The sequence below is a fragment of the Falco naumanni genome, chromosome 1 (genome assembly GCF_017639655.2).
Source record: "Falco naumanni isolate bFalNau1 chromosome 1, bFalNau1.pat, whole genome shotgun sequence".
NCBI classification, from domain to species: domain Eukaryota; kingdom Metazoa; phylum Chordata; class Aves; order Falconiformes; family Falconidae; genus Falco; species Falco naumanni.
The window spans coordinates 117,493,212-117,516,282 of NC_054054.1; the positions used below are offsets into that span (position 1 = coordinate 117,493,212).

Genomic DNA, 23,071 nt, shown 5'->3' on the forward strand with positions numbered 1-23,071 from the left:
TTAGTGGCTTTGCATTCCGAATTTACTGGCAAATTCTGATGCACGTTTTCCAAATTAGTATTTTCTTTTCCAACTCAAAGTGGCTGTCAGCATGTATTCCTGTGCAAAGGCAAGAAGGGAAGGACACATGCGCGCAACCAACACCCCATCGCCTGCACGTGCCCCACATCCCACACCAGCGGGATGGAAAGAGGCAGCACCAGGGTGAGCGTGCCAGTAGTGGGACTGGGACTGTAGCCCTCAGCAAGGCTCCTGCTGAGGAGGGCTGGACCTGGAAGAACTAAAGTCCATCCATCCCCTTGAGTACAAAAGGTTTCCTTGGGGCAGCATTTCTTCGAGTAGGGGGTTATCACAGGGAGGCTGTGCTGCTGCTGCTGCTCTGACCCTCTGACAAAGCCAGCCCAGCCACACACTGCAGCAGTGTATTCGCTGACGGCACCACCTTGTGCGGCATGCCAAGTCAGGGATGTGAGAAATGGCTAAAAATCCAAGCAGGGGAGATCTAACACTTGCAAAAAAAAAAAAAAAAAAAAAAAAAAAAAATCTGATGCAGCCCTTTAAAGCCCAGCACAGCAATAGGTGCTTCCTTTCCCAACTTCCAGGTGATGCTTAAAGTTTGAATATCTACAAATAAACAGGCAGGATCATGATGTCAGAGGTGGGGGGCAGGAGCCTGAGTCATTTAATCAATGAAATTAAGGGAACTGGTCTCCAAAGAGCTCTGAACAGGTCTGGGAGAGATGTCTCAGCAGGCAGGCACCAAGGGCAAGCCCGGGCAGCCATGCCTCTTCCCAGCAGCATGGGCATCAATGTTATGGGAGAACAGAGCAGCAGAAGGGATGAAGCTGTGTGCATGCCATGAGGCTGAAACTCAGCTGTTACAGGGGAACCCGAATCCCCCTTGCGTGGCTGAAGCCAGGTGGAGGCTTGCACAGCTCTGGCTCTCGCTCTTCATTGGCAAGAACCTTGTGGCTGGATAGTGGGTCCCCTGCCCCACGGCAGGAGACTGGTGGGATCTCCCACAGCCAACAGCACAGATCTCCCCAGACCTGGCAGATGAACATGTTGGGAAGGGCTTTCCCACACCTTCACCCACATCTCTGCAAACCCTCCCCAGGAATATCATATCCACGGTTTGGACCTGCACAGCTGAGCAAGCCGCTGAGTAAGGAGGGAGTACCTATATCAGTCCCTGCATCCTGCCACCCTAGGGACAGCCCCTTAAAGTCCACTCTGCTGTATGACAAAGACTACAAAGGGCACCGTGTGACTTCCCTTCATTATCTTTATCTTAAAAAAATACAGTGTTAAACCTCTAATCAGCTGGGGAGCTAACAGAGCTCAGGGGCTGTGATGAAAAAGGGGAATCCATTACTTTGAAGTGAGCAAGATGTTGACTAACTGCCTAAGATGATCGGGAACATCCCACACCATGTTTTCTCCTTGATTAGACAGCACTCTAAGCTCTCTTCATTACCAACAACCTGATGCCAAACACCTTTCTCATTTTAGCAAATGTCCCTGGACTTCAAGGGGAGCTTGCCTGAATGAACACTAAGAATCCAGCTGGGTCTCATTCAGCCTCTCTATTTAGTTGTGCATTTTTCTTCAGCTACAAAGCAGAACAATATTCCCCACACAGAATAATGGGCCTTCTTTGTAGCTTTCAGCTGAAAGCTAAATTTGAACATCCATTCTGTACAAAGCTGGGAAACGAGGTGCAAAGGGGCCCCACCTACTCACTTCAGGATTTCTGATAAGACATGTTGTATAATACTCCAGCAGTTTAGAAAATTCTAATTACTATCTGACTGAGATGAGCAGAGGCAGGATGAAAACATTACTTGGGGTGAAGGTTCTCCCCTCCCTTGCTTTCCAGGATGTTTTGTGGAGTTCAAGATGATGAATGACAGTAGATAAAAATGGAATAACCTTCCCTGACTCCTCGCATCAATCCTTGTGTGGTACCTCCCCGCCTCACCTGCTCAGCAGTGTTAGCTCCCGCACTTGAGGTTCTCTCCATACCAGTGTCTAGGTGCAACATTCATCGTGAGCTGCCCTGATTTCTCTGCCCCATGGACCGTTGCTGAGGTCCACAGTAGGCTGGCCTTGCTCTTGCCCTGGTCCCAAATGACAAGAGGCTGTATGGAAAGAAGGGAAAGCAATCCCGCAAGGTTTGCCCTGCGTGTTCCTGGCACAGTCATGGGCAGAACAGAGAGGCCACGGTAGCTTCGGTGCTAGTGATCTACAAAGGCAGTCCGAGGGGTGCAAGCACCTTCTGGCTGCTCTAGGTTTAACAGCCAGGGTCTTGCCGTGAGAGCTTGGCATGCCGAGGTAACAGCGATGTGCGAATGAAGCCGTTCAGGGCAGCAGAACACAATGGCCTGTGTCTCTAGGAAAGGCACCACCGTAAAGGCAGTGGTTAGCCCTTCGCCTTTGTGTCACGCGGGAAGCAGGGTGAGCAGAAGCACGGCCAGGCTCCGGCATGCCTCGGCAGGCAGGCTGCTCCCCGGGGCTGCTGGCACGTGTGCTGCCCTGGGCAGCCCTCTGCCCGGCGGTGCCCACAGCTGCCGAGCAAGGTTGCAAAGCAGGCTCATTTAACCGCCACGTTACAACTCTAATGTTGATCCACACCCTCCGTGGCACCAAGGAAAGAATATTTCCCATCATTTCCACATGCTTCGCTTTTGTGGCCCCTGCACAAGAGACTCGGCTGCAGTTCTAGCAGCAATAAGCAGGGAGAGCGCCTGCTGTAACAGGAGTGCGCACATGTGCTCACTGTGCAATGAAAGCGACGAGTGACCTGCCATCAGCTATGCTTCTTGTGGGCTAGCATTGCTCCAGACGGCCAGATTTACCCTCACCTGGCAAAGCAGGTCCTCCCTGCAGGGAGATTTCAGCTCTAATGTGGAACAGCGAGGTACTGAGCTGAACGGCCTCAGGGCGCACAGCACCAAGTCCCCCTACGCTGCTCCGAAGAGGGATGTGGGATTGGACCTTATCGGCGGTTCTGAACCTCTAACCCCGGTTAAACAGAAGGGCAAGAAAGCAAGGTTTAACCTGCTCACCTCTCTGTGCCTTTGGGTGTTGGAGGCACTATATCACTCGCCAGCCCAAAAAGAAGTGGCAGAGAAATCAAGTTGAAAGGTGACAAAAGTCCCCCAAATGCTGCATTCAGATTTGATTCTGTAACAAAATAGCCCAAGGACCATGCATTGGTGAGAAAAAAATGATTAAACTGGGCAGAAGTCTAGTATCCCGCAACCTTCTGCAAGACAGAGGCTGTTCAGGATTACCTGAGTCGTCTCTTTGAAAAATCAGTGCTTGGAAAGACATCTGTGCCCAGCTCCTGGAGAAGAGAGGAGGGCGTTTTTGGACCCAGAGACTACCCAATGCAAAGGGACTTGCACGCCTGCTGCCTGGGAGGGGGATGGCCCCACACCTCACACCCTACGGGGGGCTCCAGCTGCTCCATGCCAACCTGTCACCATCCACCAGCACGAGCCCTGCTGTGCTCCTACCTGGTTGAAGTTGTCGAGGGCTTTGTGCAGGTTTGCATGCATCCCAGTAGGGGCCTCGTTGGTGATTTTGATGGAGTTTTCCAGGATGCCCTGGGGAATGATGTGGGTGTCAGGGGAGGGTGCTGGCTCCGCGCTAATGAAGACACGGAAATCATGGTGGCTGCCCTCACTGTGCTGCTCCAGCTTCTTCTCCAGAGAACTCAGCCACTTGGCCACCAGGTGGATGTTCTGGCAGGGACAAAGGAAACAAGGCTTCATCAGTCCCCCCAGATTGACACTCATGCTGAACAGGCACCCAATCCATCACACCAATGAACAGCAACCACCAAGGCTACACTCCAGAATTTGGTACTTGTTCTGGTAGTGCCTGTGTGCAATTCACATCCCCAAATATCCTGTTACATCAAGTACAGTTTTAAATTCAAAATAATCAGTATAAATCACCAGCAATGAAGCAAGCCACTATTGGGTTGTTTGGGTTCTTAACGGTGATACTCTCCTTGTTACAGTAATACATGGCTGATGAAGTAGAGCTCTTCCCCCAGATCTACCAAGCTCAAATGAAAACATTTGTTCATTTTTAACAGAATAACAGTGAGGACCCTCAATATCGGTTACTGGGAAAAAAAGTCAAGCAGGTGGTTTTACAAAGACCTTTAACATAAAATATTTATTTATTCATGCAACTGATTAGACATATCTGTCAGAAAATCAAGCAGTATTATGTGGAGATGGTGAAATAAATGAAGACAAGCCTCAGATTTTTCAGCTAGAGCCCTATACAGTGTTGGAGTTTCCAGGCAATAAACCAGCTTTTTTTTGTGTCAGGAATGGGGCAGGTCACACACAGCAGGGCTCTATGGACTAAACCCACTGTCATTTTAAAGTTAGTGTGTTATCCCAGCTGACTGTGTTCACAGGCACTCTGCAAGGTGATTTATCCCATGCAAAGACAGGACAAGGAATTTGCTAAACTTAAATTAAAAGCAGCCGCCAGAAAGATAAACTGCTTGGAGGTGGAAAGGAAATTACATAAAGGAGCCATATTAGAGGCTTAGAATAAATATATATCACCTATAAAAGGGACCAGAAAGGAGCTCTCGTGCTTAAATAGCACAGTAATGGAGACTATTAGGAGTAAAATGACATTCTTCAGAAAGTGGAAATTGTGTCCAAATGAGAAAAACAGAGAACAGCACAAAATCCAGTCATGATAAGGCCAGAAAATGTTTTAAGAAGCAATATTCTGAAAATCATAAACACTAATAATAAAGCCTTTTCCAGAAACCAGAAACCTACCAGCAAGCCTATAAAACTAAAAGATGATCAAGGTGTACAGAGAGTGCCCAGGAAAGGCAAGGCCACCACAGAGCAGCTCATATTTGCAGGAAAGTTCATTGCAGAGCTTGGAGAGAGCCCCACTGTTACAGCCGGTGTGACACGGTGCTATCACACAAACGCTGATGCTGGAGACACCTCTGTAAATCATCCATCCATCCGTCCTGCTCCAGGCAGGGTCAGCCAGAGCAGGCTGTATCCCGTTGGGGTTTTGGTTACCTCCAAGGCTGAAGCCTCCACAACTTGTCTGGGCAACCTGTGACAGTGTTCAACCACCTTCACAGTAAAAAAATAAAATAAAATAATAACGTTTAAGGGAAATCTCTATTTCCATCTGTGACCATTGCCTCTTGTTCTTTCACTGGGCACCACTATGAAGAGTCTGGCTCCATCTTCTGTACTTCCCCTGCTATGGGGTATTTAAACACACTGATAAAGCCCCCTGAGCCATTGCTTTTTGAGGTTAAATAATCACATCTCTCAGCCTCTCATACGACAGATGCTCCAATCCCTTAATCATTGGAAAGACTCTTAACCTAAAGCAGCAGATGAAGAGGTTTTTGTAAAAATTGGTAAACTAATAATAACGATTTACTAGGACCAGATAGTAACCGCCCCAAAGCAACTCAGATACGGAATCCCCCTGCTACCCCTAGGCATGCACCAGGCGAACCGGCAGGGGCTCCGACACACCATGAATTAACGCACAAAGAGTATGAGTTCGAGAAAGCCAGGAATCTAAAACGTGCGACCTATTTCAGAGAGCGAATAGGGAAAGATCTAAATCCGAGCTTGTTACCATAGACTCCTTTTGCAGCTGCCAGGAAGGTGAGCTCCAGCAGGCAGCTCCAGGCACCACCACGGATGGTGGTAGAGTTGCCCCCATGGAGCCAGTATACCTCCATGCTCAGATTTGCATCAGTACCAGCTATTTGTCTTTTTGTCTTTCAGTTACTGTTGTTATTGCAGCTAAGAGGGAAGGTCTCTCAGGCTACCAACAGGTTAAGACACAGGAAACGGGGGGTGGGAAGGTACTGATGGGGTGGGAAGGTACTGATGGAGTTGGAGCTGCTCACCATATTCAGAAACGACCTGAATGAGCAAATGATTAGTGAGCTGACAGAATTAGTCATAAGACAAAGTAATTTCAAGTATTGAAAATAAAACCGGGTGGTAAAGAACTGCAGAATTATGCCATCAATCTGAGTGACTGGCAGTGATATGGCAGAAGAAATTCACTGTTGATAGATGCGAAGTAATGCACACAGAAAAACAACCCTAGCTATAGAAATAAACAATGATGGGTTCAGAATTAGCTATTACCACTCAGGGAAGAGATCTTAGAGTCCTTACAGTTATTTCCTGCAAATAATAGTTCAGTGCTTAACAACGTGAGAGCAATCAAAGGCCAGCAAAGGAACAGAGACTAAAACTGCAGACATTATTATGCCAATCCACAGACACACGGTGGGCCTTCATCTTGAAAACAGCACCTAGTTCTCACCTCCTTATTCCCAAAAGGATATAGCTGCCACATAAGGAGACACTAAATTGGTGTGGACTTGCCAGTTTGGAGAAAGAGGAGGTGAGTGAAGAACAAGAATGGAGGGATGAACAGAGCGGACTGCAAGCTTAGAGTGAGTGGACACACGTTTTTGTGCAACATAACTAAAACTGTGATAGTTTTGTCTTGGGGTTTTGCCAAAGTCGAGAGAATCACAGAATGAAGCTGAGCTTAGATCCACGGAGAGAAACACCACTGCACACTTGGGCTGTTTATACACCCTTTCCCTCAGGCAGCGCGTCGGTCCGCCCCGGTGAGGGGTGCTGTGCACTGATGCCACGTAGGAGCCTCAGTGGAGCTCCCTCGCAAGAACACAGGAATCCTCTTCTGACTTTCCTGTTGGAGGTTTCAGGTGCCTCTTGTGAGCTGCTTGCGGAGAGATCCCAGGCAGGACTGCAGAAGAGGAGGCACAGTTGCAGAAAAGGCAAAGCTGAGGTCCTGTCGCCACGGGCCGGGACAGAGCGGTGCTGCTGGCACGGACTGTTAGCAGCACTTGCGGTTGCTGCAGGGGTGGGTCAGCACTCAGAGCTGGACCAAGAGGCAGGAAGGACCAGATGGTGATACATCTCTCCAGAGGATCTGGGGTGCCTCAGGAGAGGAGAGATTAAAAATTCAGTCACATCAAACAGCCCCCTTTGCACATCAGCAACTGTCCTTGCACGCTACCACATCCTTGCCATGTCCTGGGTGAAGAAATCAGTGTCACCTCTCAGTTTGTGGAGGGATCCTGCTAAGGATCAGTATGTTTACAGTTGGTATCTCAACTATTTTTTTTTTGCTTTATTTATGTATGTAATTACTGTGGCGAAGGCTGACTTCTAGATTCCCAATAGTGACAGCAACATATGTAGATCTGAGTCTTGGCTCTGCAAGCAATGTGACCCAGCTTCTACAAGCAGCTGGACTAGCAGGCATGCTTGCCTCCTTCAGAGTAACTCCCCTCCCAAGCATCACAAAGCAAGAGCTCTAGTCCGTTCTTGGTTGCACAAGCACAGCTTCAGTACAAGTTGCCTTCACAATGGCTTTAAGCCTCTGGATTCGCACCAGTTTTCAGGGTGCTGGATATGGGTATGCCTGAGTACAAATGTCTACAGCTGAACTAGCCATCCCACCGGGGAGTCATGGAAAAGGTAGATCATCTTATCCTAAACCAGATGTGTGCAGGACATCCAATGGATCACTGGTGAAAGTGCCCAGCTCTGCCCCTGGCCTGGACAAGGTGACTGGGTCAGGCAGAGCTGTTTCTATTGAAGGCACTTGAAGTTCAAGGAGGTGAGTGGTGCTTTCAGAAGCCTTTTAGGAATACTGCTGAGAGATACATTACTCTCACTGGCTTCAGAAGCATCAGAAAATAAAATAGCAAGTGTGCAACTGTGTTTTCAAGACAAAAGACATCTTTTAAAAATATGTACTTAACTATTTCCATTGTCGTACCCTCTTATGGGGCTAGGTACAAAGTGTACCAAGAGCTCAGGAAAAGCTCCTGTGCTCCTGCCTCCTTGCACCAGACCTCCATGGTTTAGATGTAAATACCACATTGTCTGCTGCTTGCTAGCTTCAATCTCGCCCTCTTCTGCACAAGATTTTATGGGGCTGTCTTGATGCCCTAAGTCAAATTGCTAGATGACTCCTGCCAGAGGTCAAGCCTCCATCTCCGAGACAGCAGCTGCTTCAGAAACATCAATCAAGAGAATGATTGTCTGGGGAAGCCACGGACACCTTGCACCCTCTGGTCCTGTTGCCCCAAATCTGATTCATATAGCTGGGAACAACATTTCTTACTTAGAACTGCATAAATTCAGTCTCCTTCCCTGAAAGACTTCGGGTTGTGCTCATGTCACATAGATGAAATGGAGACAAGGAGGAGATACCGGAGCAAAGGAATCATGTTTTGGGGAAGCATTCCTTCGTTGCAGACAATGACTGTGTGAAGAGCAGTAGACAAGATACAATTATACCTGACTGCTGATGCACCAGTACTGGCCTGATGCATTTAGGATTTCAAGAGATGAGGCAATCCCCAGGGTCCAGGCAACCAACTCTCTCTAAAAACAGAAGTCCAATAATATAAGTCCAAAAATAAAACAAGTAGGAGGGGACCAAAACCCGTAACTAAAGTGTTTCAAACAGCCACACAGATGTAGTAATATAGGGAAAGAGCCCAACAAAATAGCAAAAGAAAAATTGTGCATTAACTATTAGTTAATATTAACTATTAGTAAATAATCACAGACTATATAGCTGACCTGAAGTATTTTCATCTTCAGTTGGTAGTTTCTTCCTACATCTGCTCTGGTTGTGTTAGATGGCTGAAAAATAATTGCTTTTGCTTGTGTTGACACGGCACCAATGATCATTATTTGCCAGTATCACTGCCTTCTAACAGCTGACTTAGGGAATATTTCTAATCTAACGATAATTAATTGCATTTATATACTATCTTTTTGTGATAGAAGGGATGGAGAAGAGGTGTACCTGCAGTAAAACGTGGGTTGGTACTAAGAATTCATGACTTGATCAAATGAGTATGTCTGCAAATCCCAGACCGAGGCAGAGGAGGGGATTCAAAGGTTTGCAAGAAACTTTTGCATATTAATCCTCAGCAGTCAGATAGCACAAATTGACACAATGTGGCTAATGACAACATATACAGTCATAATAACCGAAAATGTAAATTATCAGTAACAACAAAGACAACGCTGCATTAACACCAATAGCTGAGCTACGTGTTGACCAAAGACCCACCTTCTCTTGCTTGTTTTGAAACCTGCCTCCCACCAACTTCATGGGCTACCTCTAGACCTTATTCGGGAGAAAGAGGGGGTAGTCCAGCCTGTTCACCTTCCTTTGGCTCAGGGTTTCATGCACTCCCAATACTATCTCCCTAAACCCCACACTGCGGTTAACACTGCACTGATGAGTTTTACATCATCCTCATTCCAAAAGACCCCCTGAAGACACGTTTACCCAGGACGCAGCAAGGTAATTCATTGCTTTATTACATTTTTCCTTAACCAGATTTTGGAGTCTGTGAAAGAGCTGCTGTGCAAGGGCAAAAGCAACTCCCTCGTACCTCTGTTTTTTCACAGCTCACGTCTAGGTCTGTGCTGCAGGCAGAAAGAGGCAATGGTCTCAGATTCACTACCTTGCTTTAAAAATGGAGGGTGGGGACCAAACCCTGCTAAAAAAAACAAACTGCTGAAAGGAAGGTAAAAAAGAAATTTGAAACGTTTTCCCATGCACTCTGACTGTTACCACAGTACCTTGCCCTGTGTTATTTCCCCACTTTGTGTTACGGAGTATGAGTGACTGAGGTCAGGTACCAGAGGATAAGGGTCTGCTGCATGAGCTGGGCTAGGGTGCATGTGCAAGAAGATGGGAGCACCAGAGGCTTTTCTTTGGGAATTCACTTCCAAGCACCTCTGTGTGTTTGTACTTCACAAGGCAGAACATATATCACAGGATGCAAGTGTTGCTATAGCAACCATCAGAAATAGCACTATATATATAAACGAGCACACACTCCACAATGCACTCCCTTTGCTGATAGCAACTGGAGACCCTTCACATTTCTGAAAGTGGCTCTCTCCTTCACGCCTTATCACAAATCGCCTCCCGGAGCAATGAGAATTAGTTGTTTTTACAAAGTCTCATTCTCTTGCAAGATGCTCTCAGAAAACAGTCACTGCTTTTACAGTAAACCTGAAAGCTAGGCTTTGCAGCCCAGAGACGGCCTGGCACTTCAATACTCACTGCATCATGTTGGGGTATAAAAAAGGGACAGGGAGAGGGAAGGGGAGAGAGTCTCTTCCCTTGGCCATGCTTACCATCAGTGGTAATATGACATTTCATCACAAGGAAGACACCACACATGCTCAGGATCAGCGTCATCCTTCCACAGAGCCCTATGATCATGGACTTGAGCAGGTCATGAGTAGGACTCAGAGACCGGGATGGATAAGCGCAGACCCTACCACCAGCACCTGCTCCCGTCCATGAGACCAAGCTGTTTCTGAGCAACAAGCTTGCTGTTCCTCACTGTGGAGAGAGGCAACCTCAGAGCTCTAGAAGCACCAGAGGTTTACCCTGTCTGTGGTGCGTGCTTTCCCTGAGCTTAGAAGTTACAGCAGCCAACGTGCCGAGGGTGCCCGCTGGGCAGGCAGTGGGGCTGCACCACGTTCTCACTGACCTGAAGTGCTTGGATTTCTGCAGGAGCACCCTGAGGCTTTTCTAGACCCCACTCCATGTTCACTCTTGACAGGGAAGGGCACATCTGATCCTTGCAGCCGGCACTACCTGAGCCCTCCACCCCCAGCAAGCCTCTCCACATGCTGTCAGGGGGAGGGTTACAGCACGTCAGAGCAAGGGCAACCTGTTATCCTTCAGCCTCACCTCCAAACATGCTGCTTGTTCCTCTGGACTTGCTGGGCCCTGAGAATTTCCCCATCATCTTACTTGGGCTAGGCCAAGTGAAGGAGCTCTGTTATCTGCAGTGGCACTTCTCTGCCCACCACCCTAGCCACTGATCAGTTCAGAACATGATGGCACCACTCTGCCTTTTGCTGCACTAGCAACTGCACATCTATTCCTATCCTGCTCGTGGGCGTCTCTCCTCCACAATTTGCAATGTGATTTCACCAACAGACACAGAAGCAGCGCTGGTCCAGCAACACCAGTACTGACAACGCTGAGTCACGTCAGCACGAGCATCAGAGGGAGCTTTACACCTTGGTTAGAGCTCAGGATCTCGGCTGGGCCACCGCTGGCCCTGTACTAAAGCTGTGCTGCGGCAGCATCACCGCTTTCAGGGTCTGTATGCACACACGCCTGCTGCGGTCCCTCCTCCCAGTGAGAGGCCAGCCCTCTTCTGCTGCAAGCTGGGCCAGCACGGGCTGTTCTGTGACCTGGTGCACAGGAGGCAGATACAAACAGAGAAAGGCAACAGAAGACAAAAATCAAAAAGGGCTGGTCTGAAATCTTTGCAACACTCCCAGGATATCAGCAAGCACCTGACTGGTCTTAAGACATTTTTTTGGAATGAAATACAATACATTTTGCATGTTCTTTTGGCACAGACATGCCTTAGTGTTGATGATAGTAAATGAAATGTGCCCAGGACTACTTATTCCTTGGCTGACTTGTTCACAATTGCCCCTTTCTACACTATTGACCTGTTTTACTGGTATACGACATGTTTATTGGGAATGATCCTTGGCCTATACTCACTCCTGAATGGCCAAGGAGAGCACCAGACCTCTTCAACCAAGCACCAGGAGCAGACTGTGCAGACAACAGGACAGGACAGGCAGCTGAGCTCCAGCCCCACAACGTCCCCTAGCACCGCTTCATTGACAGGTGCAGATGTTGCTGCAGGATGGTGGCAGAGAGGAAGGATGACTTCAGGTACAGAGACAAATACAAGAAAAGAGTAAATGGGGACTGAATGCGTGAATAGAGCATGATGAGGGTATCACAAGAGGCTGGTAGGACCCAGGCAAAGCCGAAGCTCAGCTGGACTTAGCAGTCCGTGGTCAGACAGGAGAGGGTGTTCAGGGGAGAGGTGATGGCAGGACATTGTCTCTGAAGAGGTGCCTTGAGACCACTGCTGCAACCGCAGCTGCTAGCTTGGGTGTCTCTCTGGCTTCTTCTTTCTTTTGGTCAAATGTGACAAGAGAAAAACAGGCATCATATGGAGCCAGTTGTATGTGTACAGAATCTGACATGCACATTTGCGTCTGTTCTTATCTCTTCTCCAACCAACCCCGTACTTCATCCTTTGCTGGAACCCCACAGTACGGAGCTGAGATCTGGACCTCAGCCCACATGCAGTCATTGGTAGGGGGAACTGCTGGGACTTGCCAGGCCAGAGAGCAAATAAGCATGAGCTACAGAAAATCTGGGCTGACCTGAACTCCCCAAAGTTTTGAAGACAATGTTGGGGCTTATTTTATAAGATTTCACTTCATTAGATATTAAGATGTAAAGGCGATGAGCAGGTGAAATTCACAAAGGACAATTGCTTGATTAATCTCAAGAAATGAAGGAAAATAAACTTTATTTTCAGGACTCCATCACATTTGTGTTTTAACCCAAAACTATACCCTGAGACAGGTTTCCAGAGCAGTTGTACAACAGAACTGGGACTGCAGATGTTACAAAGGTATTGAAAGCCCAACAGAAACTTAATTCCATCCCAGATCAGTATTTGGATTACTTACTGGTCTGTACGTGGATCAGCAATTGGAAAAACTTGGGAATGGCTGTTGTGATATGAGGCAGGAAGGAAAACAGCTGTCTGAAATACAACACCTTTCTCCATCAGAGTATTGGTCCAAAAATCATGGAGAACTGGAGGCAGAGTGGGCATTCCTTCTTTTATATATATTTCCAGGAATAAAAAGATACTGTGGCTGGAAGGAAAATTAGTCTTTTCTTTACTGAAGCAGAGGCTTAGCGCCAAATACTTGCATGTGCCTTGAATGGACAATATAGCTCTTTTGCTTGTAGCTAGGTCTCACGAAATGCACAGAAAAAGGCTCCATTGTATTTACGATGCAACAAGAAGGGCTCTGCCAATGTCTGAATCTCTTACAGTTTTGCTCTAGGAGCTCACTGCTATCCAATTTAGTACATGAAGCTGACCCAGTGAAGCAACAACCTATGAAAATGGAAAGATGCTCAAGAATTAAATTAACTTAATTGCAAAGAGAGGAAAGTGACATTTTGGCTAATGGATGAAGACTACAATTAAATTGGGAATATCTAATGTTTGAACTTTTCCCTGCATCAGTTCACTCAAACATGCACCTGTAAATATGTAAAAAAAAATATCACTCTTTCTTTGCTATTAGGCTGATAAACATCATGTGTTGATTGTGATGGCCGCAGGTCCAAATCCCTCCTGGCACCAAAAAGGGTCGTGAGAAAATGTGATTTTGTGAAAACATAAAAATCTAAATATATGTCAAACTTTCTTCAGCCTTTCAAGCTGTTGTTTCACTGTTGTCCTGCCTCCACAGCAGACCCCTTCCCACCAGCTGTCACTAGCGCTTCAAACTACATCTGAGAGTTGACGTTGGAAGCTCAGTGCCAAGTAGTTAGACGGTGTACCCACCTAAACTGAAAGTATCAGACCCAAATTCTGTGCCTTTATCATGGCCAGAAAAATCTGGTTTAAACCCCTCCAAACCTATGAACCATTTCTAAAGAGACTGAGAAGCTGAACCTGATATCAAATTGATTATTGTTGAGCACAAAGATCATCCTCCATTCTTCAATGCCAAGTATTTAGATAAAAGCAGCTGCTGGGCTTGTGCCGGGGTTTGTCTGTGCAGCTCTCAGGTAACAAGTTCTCCTTCAGACAACTGCACATTTGCCATAGGGGGCCCCTATTTTGCTATTGGACCATCTGTATTTGCAGAGAACAATTTTATCTGTGGACTTCATTCTCTCATCATCTGTGTCATCAAATAGTATCAGCATGGGCACCGTGATGGCTCAGCAAAGCTGAAGCTACAAGGCAGGAACAATGCTGATGCTAGAGGAGCAGGAAGCTGCAACTGCTCAGGCTCTGCCAGTGTGAGAGCGATTTTCTTTCCATGGGAATGAACGATTGGGTTGCTTTCTTCTGTTCTTTCTTATAAAATCAGTCATTCATGAAAATCTCCATTCTGAGAGAGAGCTAAAAAACGTTCAAGTTCCCAGGGGACATGGATGCTATTTTCTTTATCTTGCCTCCTACGATGCTACGATGTCAGAAGGCAACACTGGCTGGTCAATACAGTTGGGAAGAAATTGGTCCCAGGACAGCAGCCCTTCCCAACACAATAGTGATTCTGCTCCTGTAATCCAATAAGGACTTCCCAACCATTTCAATATCCCTTAACAACCCATTCCAAAAAACCTAATTCCCCAACTCATTATTGCTCAAAGTACTTGACTATCATTATTTCTGGTTCCAATCAAGGACCAGTAGTGAACTATATACGTAAAAGCCATCTAGGTGATCATAGCTAATGTTTGTCTTGGAGGACATCTGCATGAGTTGATATCAGACAGCAAATTCAATGAATGGAAAGGGAGCTCTGCTCCACTGGAGCTGAGGAGTTGTTCAGAGGATAGCTAAATCCAGACATGAACCTAACAACTGCTTTTTGTCTGCTGAAAAGCAAATGGGAAGCCTGAGTAAAACTGTCCTATGGGTGGCATGCAGCATCCAAACAGTGAGTTTGATTAACCTGGGTAAAACTATCCGGAATGCGTCTTCAGATCTGTTCTGTCCTCCATTATTAATGCAATGATCCACAAATCCTGGGACATTTTTGTAAATTGAGTTGTCTGTGTCAATACAGATCCTGTGCGAATGACCTAAAACCACTCCTGAAACTGTTTGCAAGGTATTTGTCATCAAAAGCCTTGCAGGAAAGATCTTGCCAAATAAACTGCCATATGGTGAATATTTGCTGTGATCCACCTATGACTGAAATGACAAGGGAACCTTCTGTGGGACTCTTACCCACTGACTCCTGCTGTGATGAGTTTGGTACCGATTTTACAAGTCAGAATTTCAGCCTTGTGAAAATGCTTTGTCCAGTCTTGTAATAGCTTATCCAAAGAGCCATTGCATTTCAGGTGGATGCGCCATAAGAGTTTTGTTTGACCAGGGAAATCTTGTCTGCCAATGCTGGGGACACTTGTCTGGTCCCTCAGGCTGCTCTCCCACTCCTGCTACATGAAGCTCCAGCCCTTGGAAGGAGACAGGAATGCAACGTGAGATACAAGGCAGGTTCTGGAGCTGAGCAGCTTGGCCAGTCTGGGTGACAATTAAGTTCCATCACCTGTCCCATCACATGCCTATCCCAGAGAGAAAGGGTACTGCCTGCCTCCAACACCTGCTGTGTGCTTCCAGCTCCATCCCGAGCCACCAAGTGCCACCAAGGCATGACTCCAGCTCCTAACGGGACCCTGACTGCCTGGATTGCTCAGAAGGTCTATGACTATAAAAAACAAAGGAAGAAGGAGCTCTCATCTCTGTGTTGTTGCATCAGTCTTGCCTGTATTGCCTTATTCCAAACCAAGCGCAACACAGAACTAGAATATTTACATGTGTAAAGTTTTACCAGTTTTGTGACGACACTGGAGAAAATCCCAGATGACTGACTGACCCTGAGGAGACCCAACAGTGGCACCAGGCAGCCTGTCCTAATGGCCACTCATGTGACCGCTGAGTTTGCCCCATGGTTTGCATCAAAACCTGCCAGCAGCCAGCTGAATCGAGCTTCTCGCTAAGCTCACAGGGGAACCTGCCTGCTCTGTGCCACCAGCGATGGTCACCCTTGGCAGGTGTTGCTGGAAAACCAGTTAGCACAACCACCAAAATTGTTCTTTCATATAAGTATAATTTCTGCAGCTCTTCTGATTTAACCTTCAGTGTCTGCTGAGACCTCATGCTGATTGCTCTGACTGCCGGAGAAGATGTGAATGGTTGAAATAAAAATACTTCAGGCCCCCAGTACTCATCTGCTAGCACTGAAGCAACAGATACTGAAGCTGACATTGCCAATAGATCCTTTACAGGATCTAACCATCAATGTAGAAAAGAACCCTTTCGTTTTGCATTACCAAATAGAATGTGTCTCAAAAAGCTGCATATTTTCTTCACATCTCAAAGGCAGATGATGGTACTGCAGCCATCTGTATTAAAAGCTCTTGAAAAGCTCACCATTGTCTGTCTACCTTAGAGGGAGCTTGCAAAAAAAAGCAAAAATTAAGATCAAAATGTCAATGACATTTAATTTAAATTCAAAATCCAGCCTGAAGGCTCAGATCAGGACTCAAAGCTTTGTCTTAACCTAATTTTATCCAAACAATTCAGTAATAATAAACATTTATAAAATACACATCAAGGAAATCAGAGGGGTTTCCGAGACCTGTAATGAGAGCTGGCATCACTGACTGCATATTAGCAAACCCAAGCACTCAGTGAATAAGTGGCTCCAGAGAGCACTTGACAAAGACAGAGCTCCCTTCACGTCCTAAAAGCTTCTGAAACATTTTGCTGAGCTGTGATAAGAGCTTTAAACATTTACCTGGTTTGGGATGCATAAAGCAACCGGCAGCACTGCAGATAGCTTCTGCCTTTGCTACGGTGCACGTTCTCATTGCTCATTTAAACAACTGGGAAGTTTTGAGCAGTAGTAAGGGAACTAGTCTAACAGCTCTTAAGAACAAAGTTCCTTATTTATTCATGAAGCAAATAAAAGGATGGGAAAGTGTAGGATGACCTTCCCTCAGCAGACTCCCTACAACTACACACCCTACAGGAGGCTCAAAGCGCGAGAACACCAAAACGACAACGCCCAATAAAAGCAAGAGATAGCAGCAAAATCCCGTTAGCAGGTGGCTGCTTTGGACACGCAGGTGGCACCTTGTGCCGTCTCCCACCAGGCAGGGACAAGAGGCTGCCCTTGCTGGGACGGCCAGCACCAGGTAACCTGGGAGGGCACCGGGACCGTGCCCAGAGACACCGTACCTGAAGGATGACCCAGTGACCCTCCTTCGCAGCTAGATCCAGAGCTTGTTCGGCAACTACCTCTTGCCCTTGTCCAAGGGAAACATTGTGGAAGTTCCTGTTGTTAAATGTATAACCAAGTTTCTTCCCTAAAAGAAAAAAAGTAAAAAAAGATGTTCAGCACTTTTACCCAGAACGGCCCGCGGCACAGCTGAGCTCACACAGCAGCCGCCAGGCAGAGTTCAGTCTTATCAAAAACCCTTGCAGAAGAGCTATCACACTTCTTATAACAGTTATCTTGTCTCTCACACACTCCTTGCCAAAGCACTGAACACAGCAGTGGCTTCTTCCAAACTACTTTTAATTACAGAGCAGCATCAACACAAAGGTACATTATTACAAAGTGCCTCTTGTTTAAAGAACATTATTCCCCTGCAACCTTGTGTATAAACATATTTTACGGTGATAGAAAATTAAAATCATTTCCTGCTGATTAAATAGGCTTTGAACAAGACATTGTTCGGTGGGGAAATGCACCCTGTGCTGCGTTCTGGAGCCAGCAGTAGGGCCAGGAACCCGTTCAGCAGCTGAAATAAGATCTGTGAGAGCCTCCTGTGGCCTCCCAGGTGCCTTGGGTCTAGGGATCAGCCAGCCCTCCAAATCTCACGTGGATCGTCACAGCCTTCAGCAGGTGTGGAATTGCCTCTGGGTGCACCACCATGCCTGTGGGAAGGCCACGGTGATGGGCTGTGGCAGAGCCGGTGGGATGTGGTGCTCCCAGGGCTGCTGCAGAGCATCTCCTACAGCCCCTCCTGCATCCGCCTCTGCACAGGGCAGGGTGCGAACCCCAAACCCCACGGCGTTCACTATCCCACTCTGGAGGAAGGATGGCAGCCGTTTAGTGCTGCTTCATTTAGCCTGTGATACTCCTTCGGACTCCCCCGATTTCTCTGTAGCATTCCAATGCCTCAGACCCTTTAGGTGATCACAGCTAAAGATCTCTTGCTTTATTTTCTGAACCTGTCACCCGAAGACGGAGGATGTCAGTTGCTCCTCATCTCACAGGAGAAGCAGGTGCCTGGAGCAAGCGATCTCTGCTGTGTGCTGCCCAGAAGATGAGCCCCAGTTTGTGCTGCCGGAGTGGAGCAGCCCGACAGCCACGCTGGCTCCATGCATCACAGGGGGATGCGTTTGGCTCAGCCGGGGAGTCAATACACTTATCCCCACGTGCTGATCCCTTGGGATTGCCTACATTTATCTCTGCATGCAGATTCGCCTTCATGTGGACCATGCACCCTTAATTCCTGATTTCTGCTAAAAGCAGGCAAGTTTTATAGTAAAATGAGGAAAAGATTTGTCTTGCAAGACTTGGGATTCAGCTCTTGGTGCAAGATTGGAAACAGATGGCTCTAAGTAAAACAAACATCCAAACTTCCAGTTGCTCAGGCTCTCTGCTTAGCTTTACTACAGCAACGCCCTGGGACACAGCTCTCCCCAAATTTTAGAGATTCCAGTTTTCTTTCTCACCATCTCTGGTGGCTGCTGATTTTGAGAGCTGCTGATCTCCTCTGCCTTCAAGACCCACCCTCTCAAGAAGGGATGGGGCAAATTTACAGAAGGCAGGGTGCTGCCCCAAACCAGGTGATTAATAATAAAATCGGTATCGGTTGTTATTTCCACCTCACAGGTAGCAACAGGACTGCAGAGGGATACATGGCGAGTCTGCGCTGGCTGCCTCACCAAAGGCAATGCCAGCCTTTCTCCTTCCTTGCTGGCTTGGGGAGGTGAGGGAACACTCAGTCATGGTGTCCCGGGAAGGGGGGAAGCTTTCCAAGCCCAGCAGTGCTTGCTGCAAAGTTCTCCCCATCTTGCCAAGGAAAAGTCCCATGAGGAAGCAGCATCTGGAAGAAGCCATCTCCCATTCACAAGAATTACCTAGCCAGACTTACACTTTAATAAAACCTTATGAAAGGCAGAGAAAATTCTGAATACTGACTCCAATCCAAACCCCAGTGTGGCAGGCTTTAAGGCCAGTGCAGCTGCACTGAAGCAATAGTTTTATTTCATTAGATTTTTTTTTTTTTTCATTTTTACTTGCTGTAACTTTTCTGGTTGACTAACCCCAGGTGCTCAGCTACACTCGTCTTTACAATTCCAATTAAACCATTCATGGCTGGATTTTAGTGCTTCATTTCCCATACAATAAAATAACACTGGGAGAGACAGGATCACCGCCGCGGCTCCGAAGGGAAGCCAGGCACACAACGGGACCTTCCTCAGGGGCGGCCCCTTCCATTCACCATGAGAGCTGGTACCAGGGCAGCAGGAGCACCAAACACAACGCAAAGCCTAGGAATTCCCTGTGACTAAGAACTGCGAGCTGGCCTGTGGCCGGGCTGCACTGGGTTTTAACATCTCTGGAAGCTGCCTGGGGGAATGTGGGTAAAGACTGACTCAAACATTATTTTGGGATGAGCCAGAAGTTGCATCATAAGGAGGAAAAAAAAAAATCCACCGGCCAGTGTTCTTCCACCGTCCACCTGGATGATGGCTTAATTCATTGTTACTGGTTTCTCTGCTGGGGTTGGCAGCTTTGCTGGTGTTTAGTCTGGAGATCTTCCTGCTAAAATCCAGCCCGCAGCTCTACTCGGGTAGTCTGATACGTAACTCACACAGTTTAAATGTACTATACTCCACACTGCCGGGAACATTGGTGCTTGACCACAAGTCATGGTCTTGGAGATATGTGGAACACATTGCTGGAGAAGGACAAGAGGCATCTGATGATCGGAACAGCAATCTGGAGCAGCCCCAGAGCAGCACCTAAAGGCATCTGACCCCTCTGCTCCAGAAGAATGGAGCCCTTCTGTTCTAACAGTCTCGAAAGAAGTGGCTGCAGTAACTTCTGTTCAACAGTCAGAAGTGACCCCATTTCCAGAGCTATTTTTTTTGAGTAATTCCCATGTTTAGCCAGAAAATGGTAACCCTTCCCTGGTGGAGCCGAGACGCGGAGCAAACTCTTAGGGCACAGGCACTGACTGCTGCGGGTGGTGCACAAGGGCAGTCACTGCCTTCTCAGACAGGGTCTCTTTGAAGCCCCTTCAGCTTTGGAGCCAACCAACAGCACTACGGCCACACCAACACCAGCTCAGGAAGGCTGGGATTAAAACCAGGAAACTCTGCCCCTAACCAGCAAGCGGTTTCAGGGAACTGTTGCTTATTTTTAGCTATCATAGAATCACAGAATACCAGGTTGGAAGGGACCTTAAGGAACATCTGGTCCAACCTTTGCTGGCAAAAAGCAGGCTATCTGACAGCATATTAGATACCTGCGATGTAAATTATAGGTTGTGTACAAGACCAACTCAGAAATCATAGCAGGTTGAACTGGGAATCCAGGCAATGCAGGAAAGAGACAAGTTTAATTTAAACTTTAGATGAAAATCTGTAAACCTTTAAGAAAAAGAAGAAAAAAAAAAAACAAAAAAACAATCACATCCTCTCACAATTATCTATTTTTAACAGATTACTCCATTATCTACAAAGAGATGAGGAAAAAACTGAACGAGAATGTCATGCCAAGATAATTATGCAGAAGATAAAAAGCAATGCCGTGGTTTGCCTAGAGACATGATTTATTTACCTTGTTTCTCCACATCCTTCAGTGGGTCGACTCCTGGGGATAGGATAAAAAACATTGGGGTTGCAGGTCCTGATTCCTCAAAGGTTGTTGCAAAATCCAGGGATCTCCCTACCACATATTTACTGCCAAGTTTTTCTTCCACAAAATCTCTGCCAGAAAGAAAAATAATCTTTTGCCAGTCTAGTATTGTTCAGAAAAGACAGATTCCCCTGCAAGTAATCAATTAATTAGTTTTGATTTTACTGCTACAAACAAGTTAGAAACTAAATTAAAAAAAAAATGCATGAAATAATTTTAGAGAGGACCTGCAGGCTGGGCTTCTAGACTGCTTGGCACTTTTTACAGGGGTAAAATGACATGTGGTACACCAATATCTGACAAACGAAAGGAATCAAGAAGGGAAGGCAGTGGGACCCACCAGCCCAGTGCGGTGTTCAGAAGTTCGATACAAGTACTGGCTTGATGCTGACAAAGGCATCTCAGGAGAGAAGTAAGTTAATGTATAGAAAACTGTCATGTCCTTTGTAATCCATACAGCTTTTGAGAGGAAACAGCGTTCCTTTAGATTTGTCACAAAGAGTCCACATGATTTACAAAATTACTTTGTTCTGGAGAGATAAAAGGGAAGAGCTCCAAGAATATCTAGTGCATGTAGCTCAGCCTCTGCATGAGAGTCACAAGGAAAAATACAACTGAGTGAACAGGAAAAAATTCATCTCCACAACGGCTGCCTGAACAGAATACAGCACAGGGAGAACAACCAGGCTGAATTTCCCCAGGGTGAGCTTCCAAAATCACTGAGTTAGAAGAAAAAAAAAAAAAAGAAAAAAAAAAAAAAAAGAGGACACAGTGAACATTGAATCAAAAGTAGGAATGTCGTATTGAAACCCCAGGAATGAGCAGTTACTCCTCTAGCATAGATGCATGACTCAGGCCTTTTGAAAATCTCCGTACCACAGAGAAGAAAAACATCAGCCAGTTTTCACCTGGTAGATGACACCAGAATAAGGCTGCCGAATTCCCTCTAAGAGAGCTGACAGTCTCCTTGAAGGACTAGTGAAAGGCAGCTGGAATAGAAATGCCTAAGGGATTGCAAAAGAAAAAGCTTCTCCTTTGTTTGGTACTTCTTTCAAGTAGGTACTTCTGTTCTGGGTCAGGATTTGCTAAAGCACTGCTGGAAGGCTTCAGTCCACAAAAGTTTGAAAAGTTCATCAGATATGAGGCCACAACGTTCTTCTTTTACATGAAGGCTCAAGCTCTCTGAAATGATGCCTTGGAGATTCAGAAACACAACCAATGTGACTTGGAGACTTTGAAATGGACCCCACATGCAGGAAAGGGAGACCTGCCCTCCGAGACAGGACTGCAAGAGTGCCTACTCCTGGGGTCTTCCAAACAAGGTGTTCATAGGGGTGGTTCACAGTGTAAATGGTAGGATTTGAGAAATGGTGACAGAACAAAAAGCAAAAATACCCTGCAGGACAAATGACTGGCTTACCGCTTTTCTAGGTTATATGAAGCCACAGGTGCCTAAGGTCCTTTGTCTGAAAAGTCATAACTAAGAGACCCTAGTCCTTCCACATGGTTTCAAAGATCTATCCCTCAAGCCAGAAGTACCAGTGCTCTTGGAAGGACTTCACCATGACCAAGTTATACCTTGCTAGTAGCAGCTGGACTGATCTGACCTCATCGTGGATGTGGAAGCATGGGAGCTACCAAGTAAGGGTGTCGAGCTGACATCATCATGGTCAGAGCAAGCAGCTCCCCAGTGCTCTACAAGCCCCCCAACTTTTTGAAGGGTCACAAACAGACACAGCACAACTTTGTGCTTAGGAAAATGAGACGCCAGGTGACCATTAGCCTTTTGTGTGGTGGCTGTCGGGAATGCTCGCTGTATTAGGGCTCAATCCAAAGACTACTTTTCCTTCCCACATCAGAGCACCGGGCTTCACTGACAGACGTGAGAAGGACACATGAACAGACTCGCACGTTTGCCAGAGAGGTGGAGCTCTCAGGAGCAGCAGATTCCTTCGCTAAGGGAACAGTGCCCATCTTAGCCAAGCTGCTGGCCGAAGAAGGCTCCGAGGAGTGTGATCCTACCAAGGAGGAACCAGGAAGTCAAACACATTCTGGCTGTCATCGTTACCACCAATAGTTTCACATTTGCTTTGGGGATATCAGATTTCCCTAAACAAAAGCTCTTCTTGAGCCTTTCGAGCTTAGTGTCTGACTATCGTGTATTTCAAGAAGAATTTTAGTCACAAACATCTACAAACAAGGCCTTTGGGAAGGCGCTGTGAACTGTTGCTCTTTGCACATGTTTACATTCTAACCTACTTCTAGATGAGAAACAAAACAAATTGAAATATTCTTCTGCAACTGGAAAAGCTTGAAACGTCCAGACCCTAAAAATATCCAGCCAAGCTTTTGAACTTGGATTCATTTACCTTTTCATAAAAAAAGCAATATGAAAGGTGTTGAAACTTAATGTTCTA

At 46.6% G+C, this 23,071-nt stretch overlaps 1 protein-coding gene across 1 annotated transcript in view; it reads right to left on the reverse strand.

Annotated features, from left to right (window-relative positions):
• DNAH9 (dynein axonemal heavy chain 9) overlaps window positions 1-23,071 on the reverse strand; it is a 188,722-nt gene that overhangs the window by 19,431 nt on the left and 146,220 nt on the right. The window contains exons 61-63 of the mRNA XM_040588011.1: window positions 20,577-20,725; window positions 16,955-17,082; window positions 3,522-3,749 (exon numbers count right to left, since the gene is read on the reverse strand). Coding sequence (XP_040443945.1) covers window positions 3,522-3,749; window positions 16,955-17,082; window positions 20,577-20,725 — 505 coding nt within the window. The remainder of the gene's footprint in view (window positions 1-3,521; window positions 3,750-16,954; window positions 17,083-20,576; window positions 20,726-23,071) is intronic.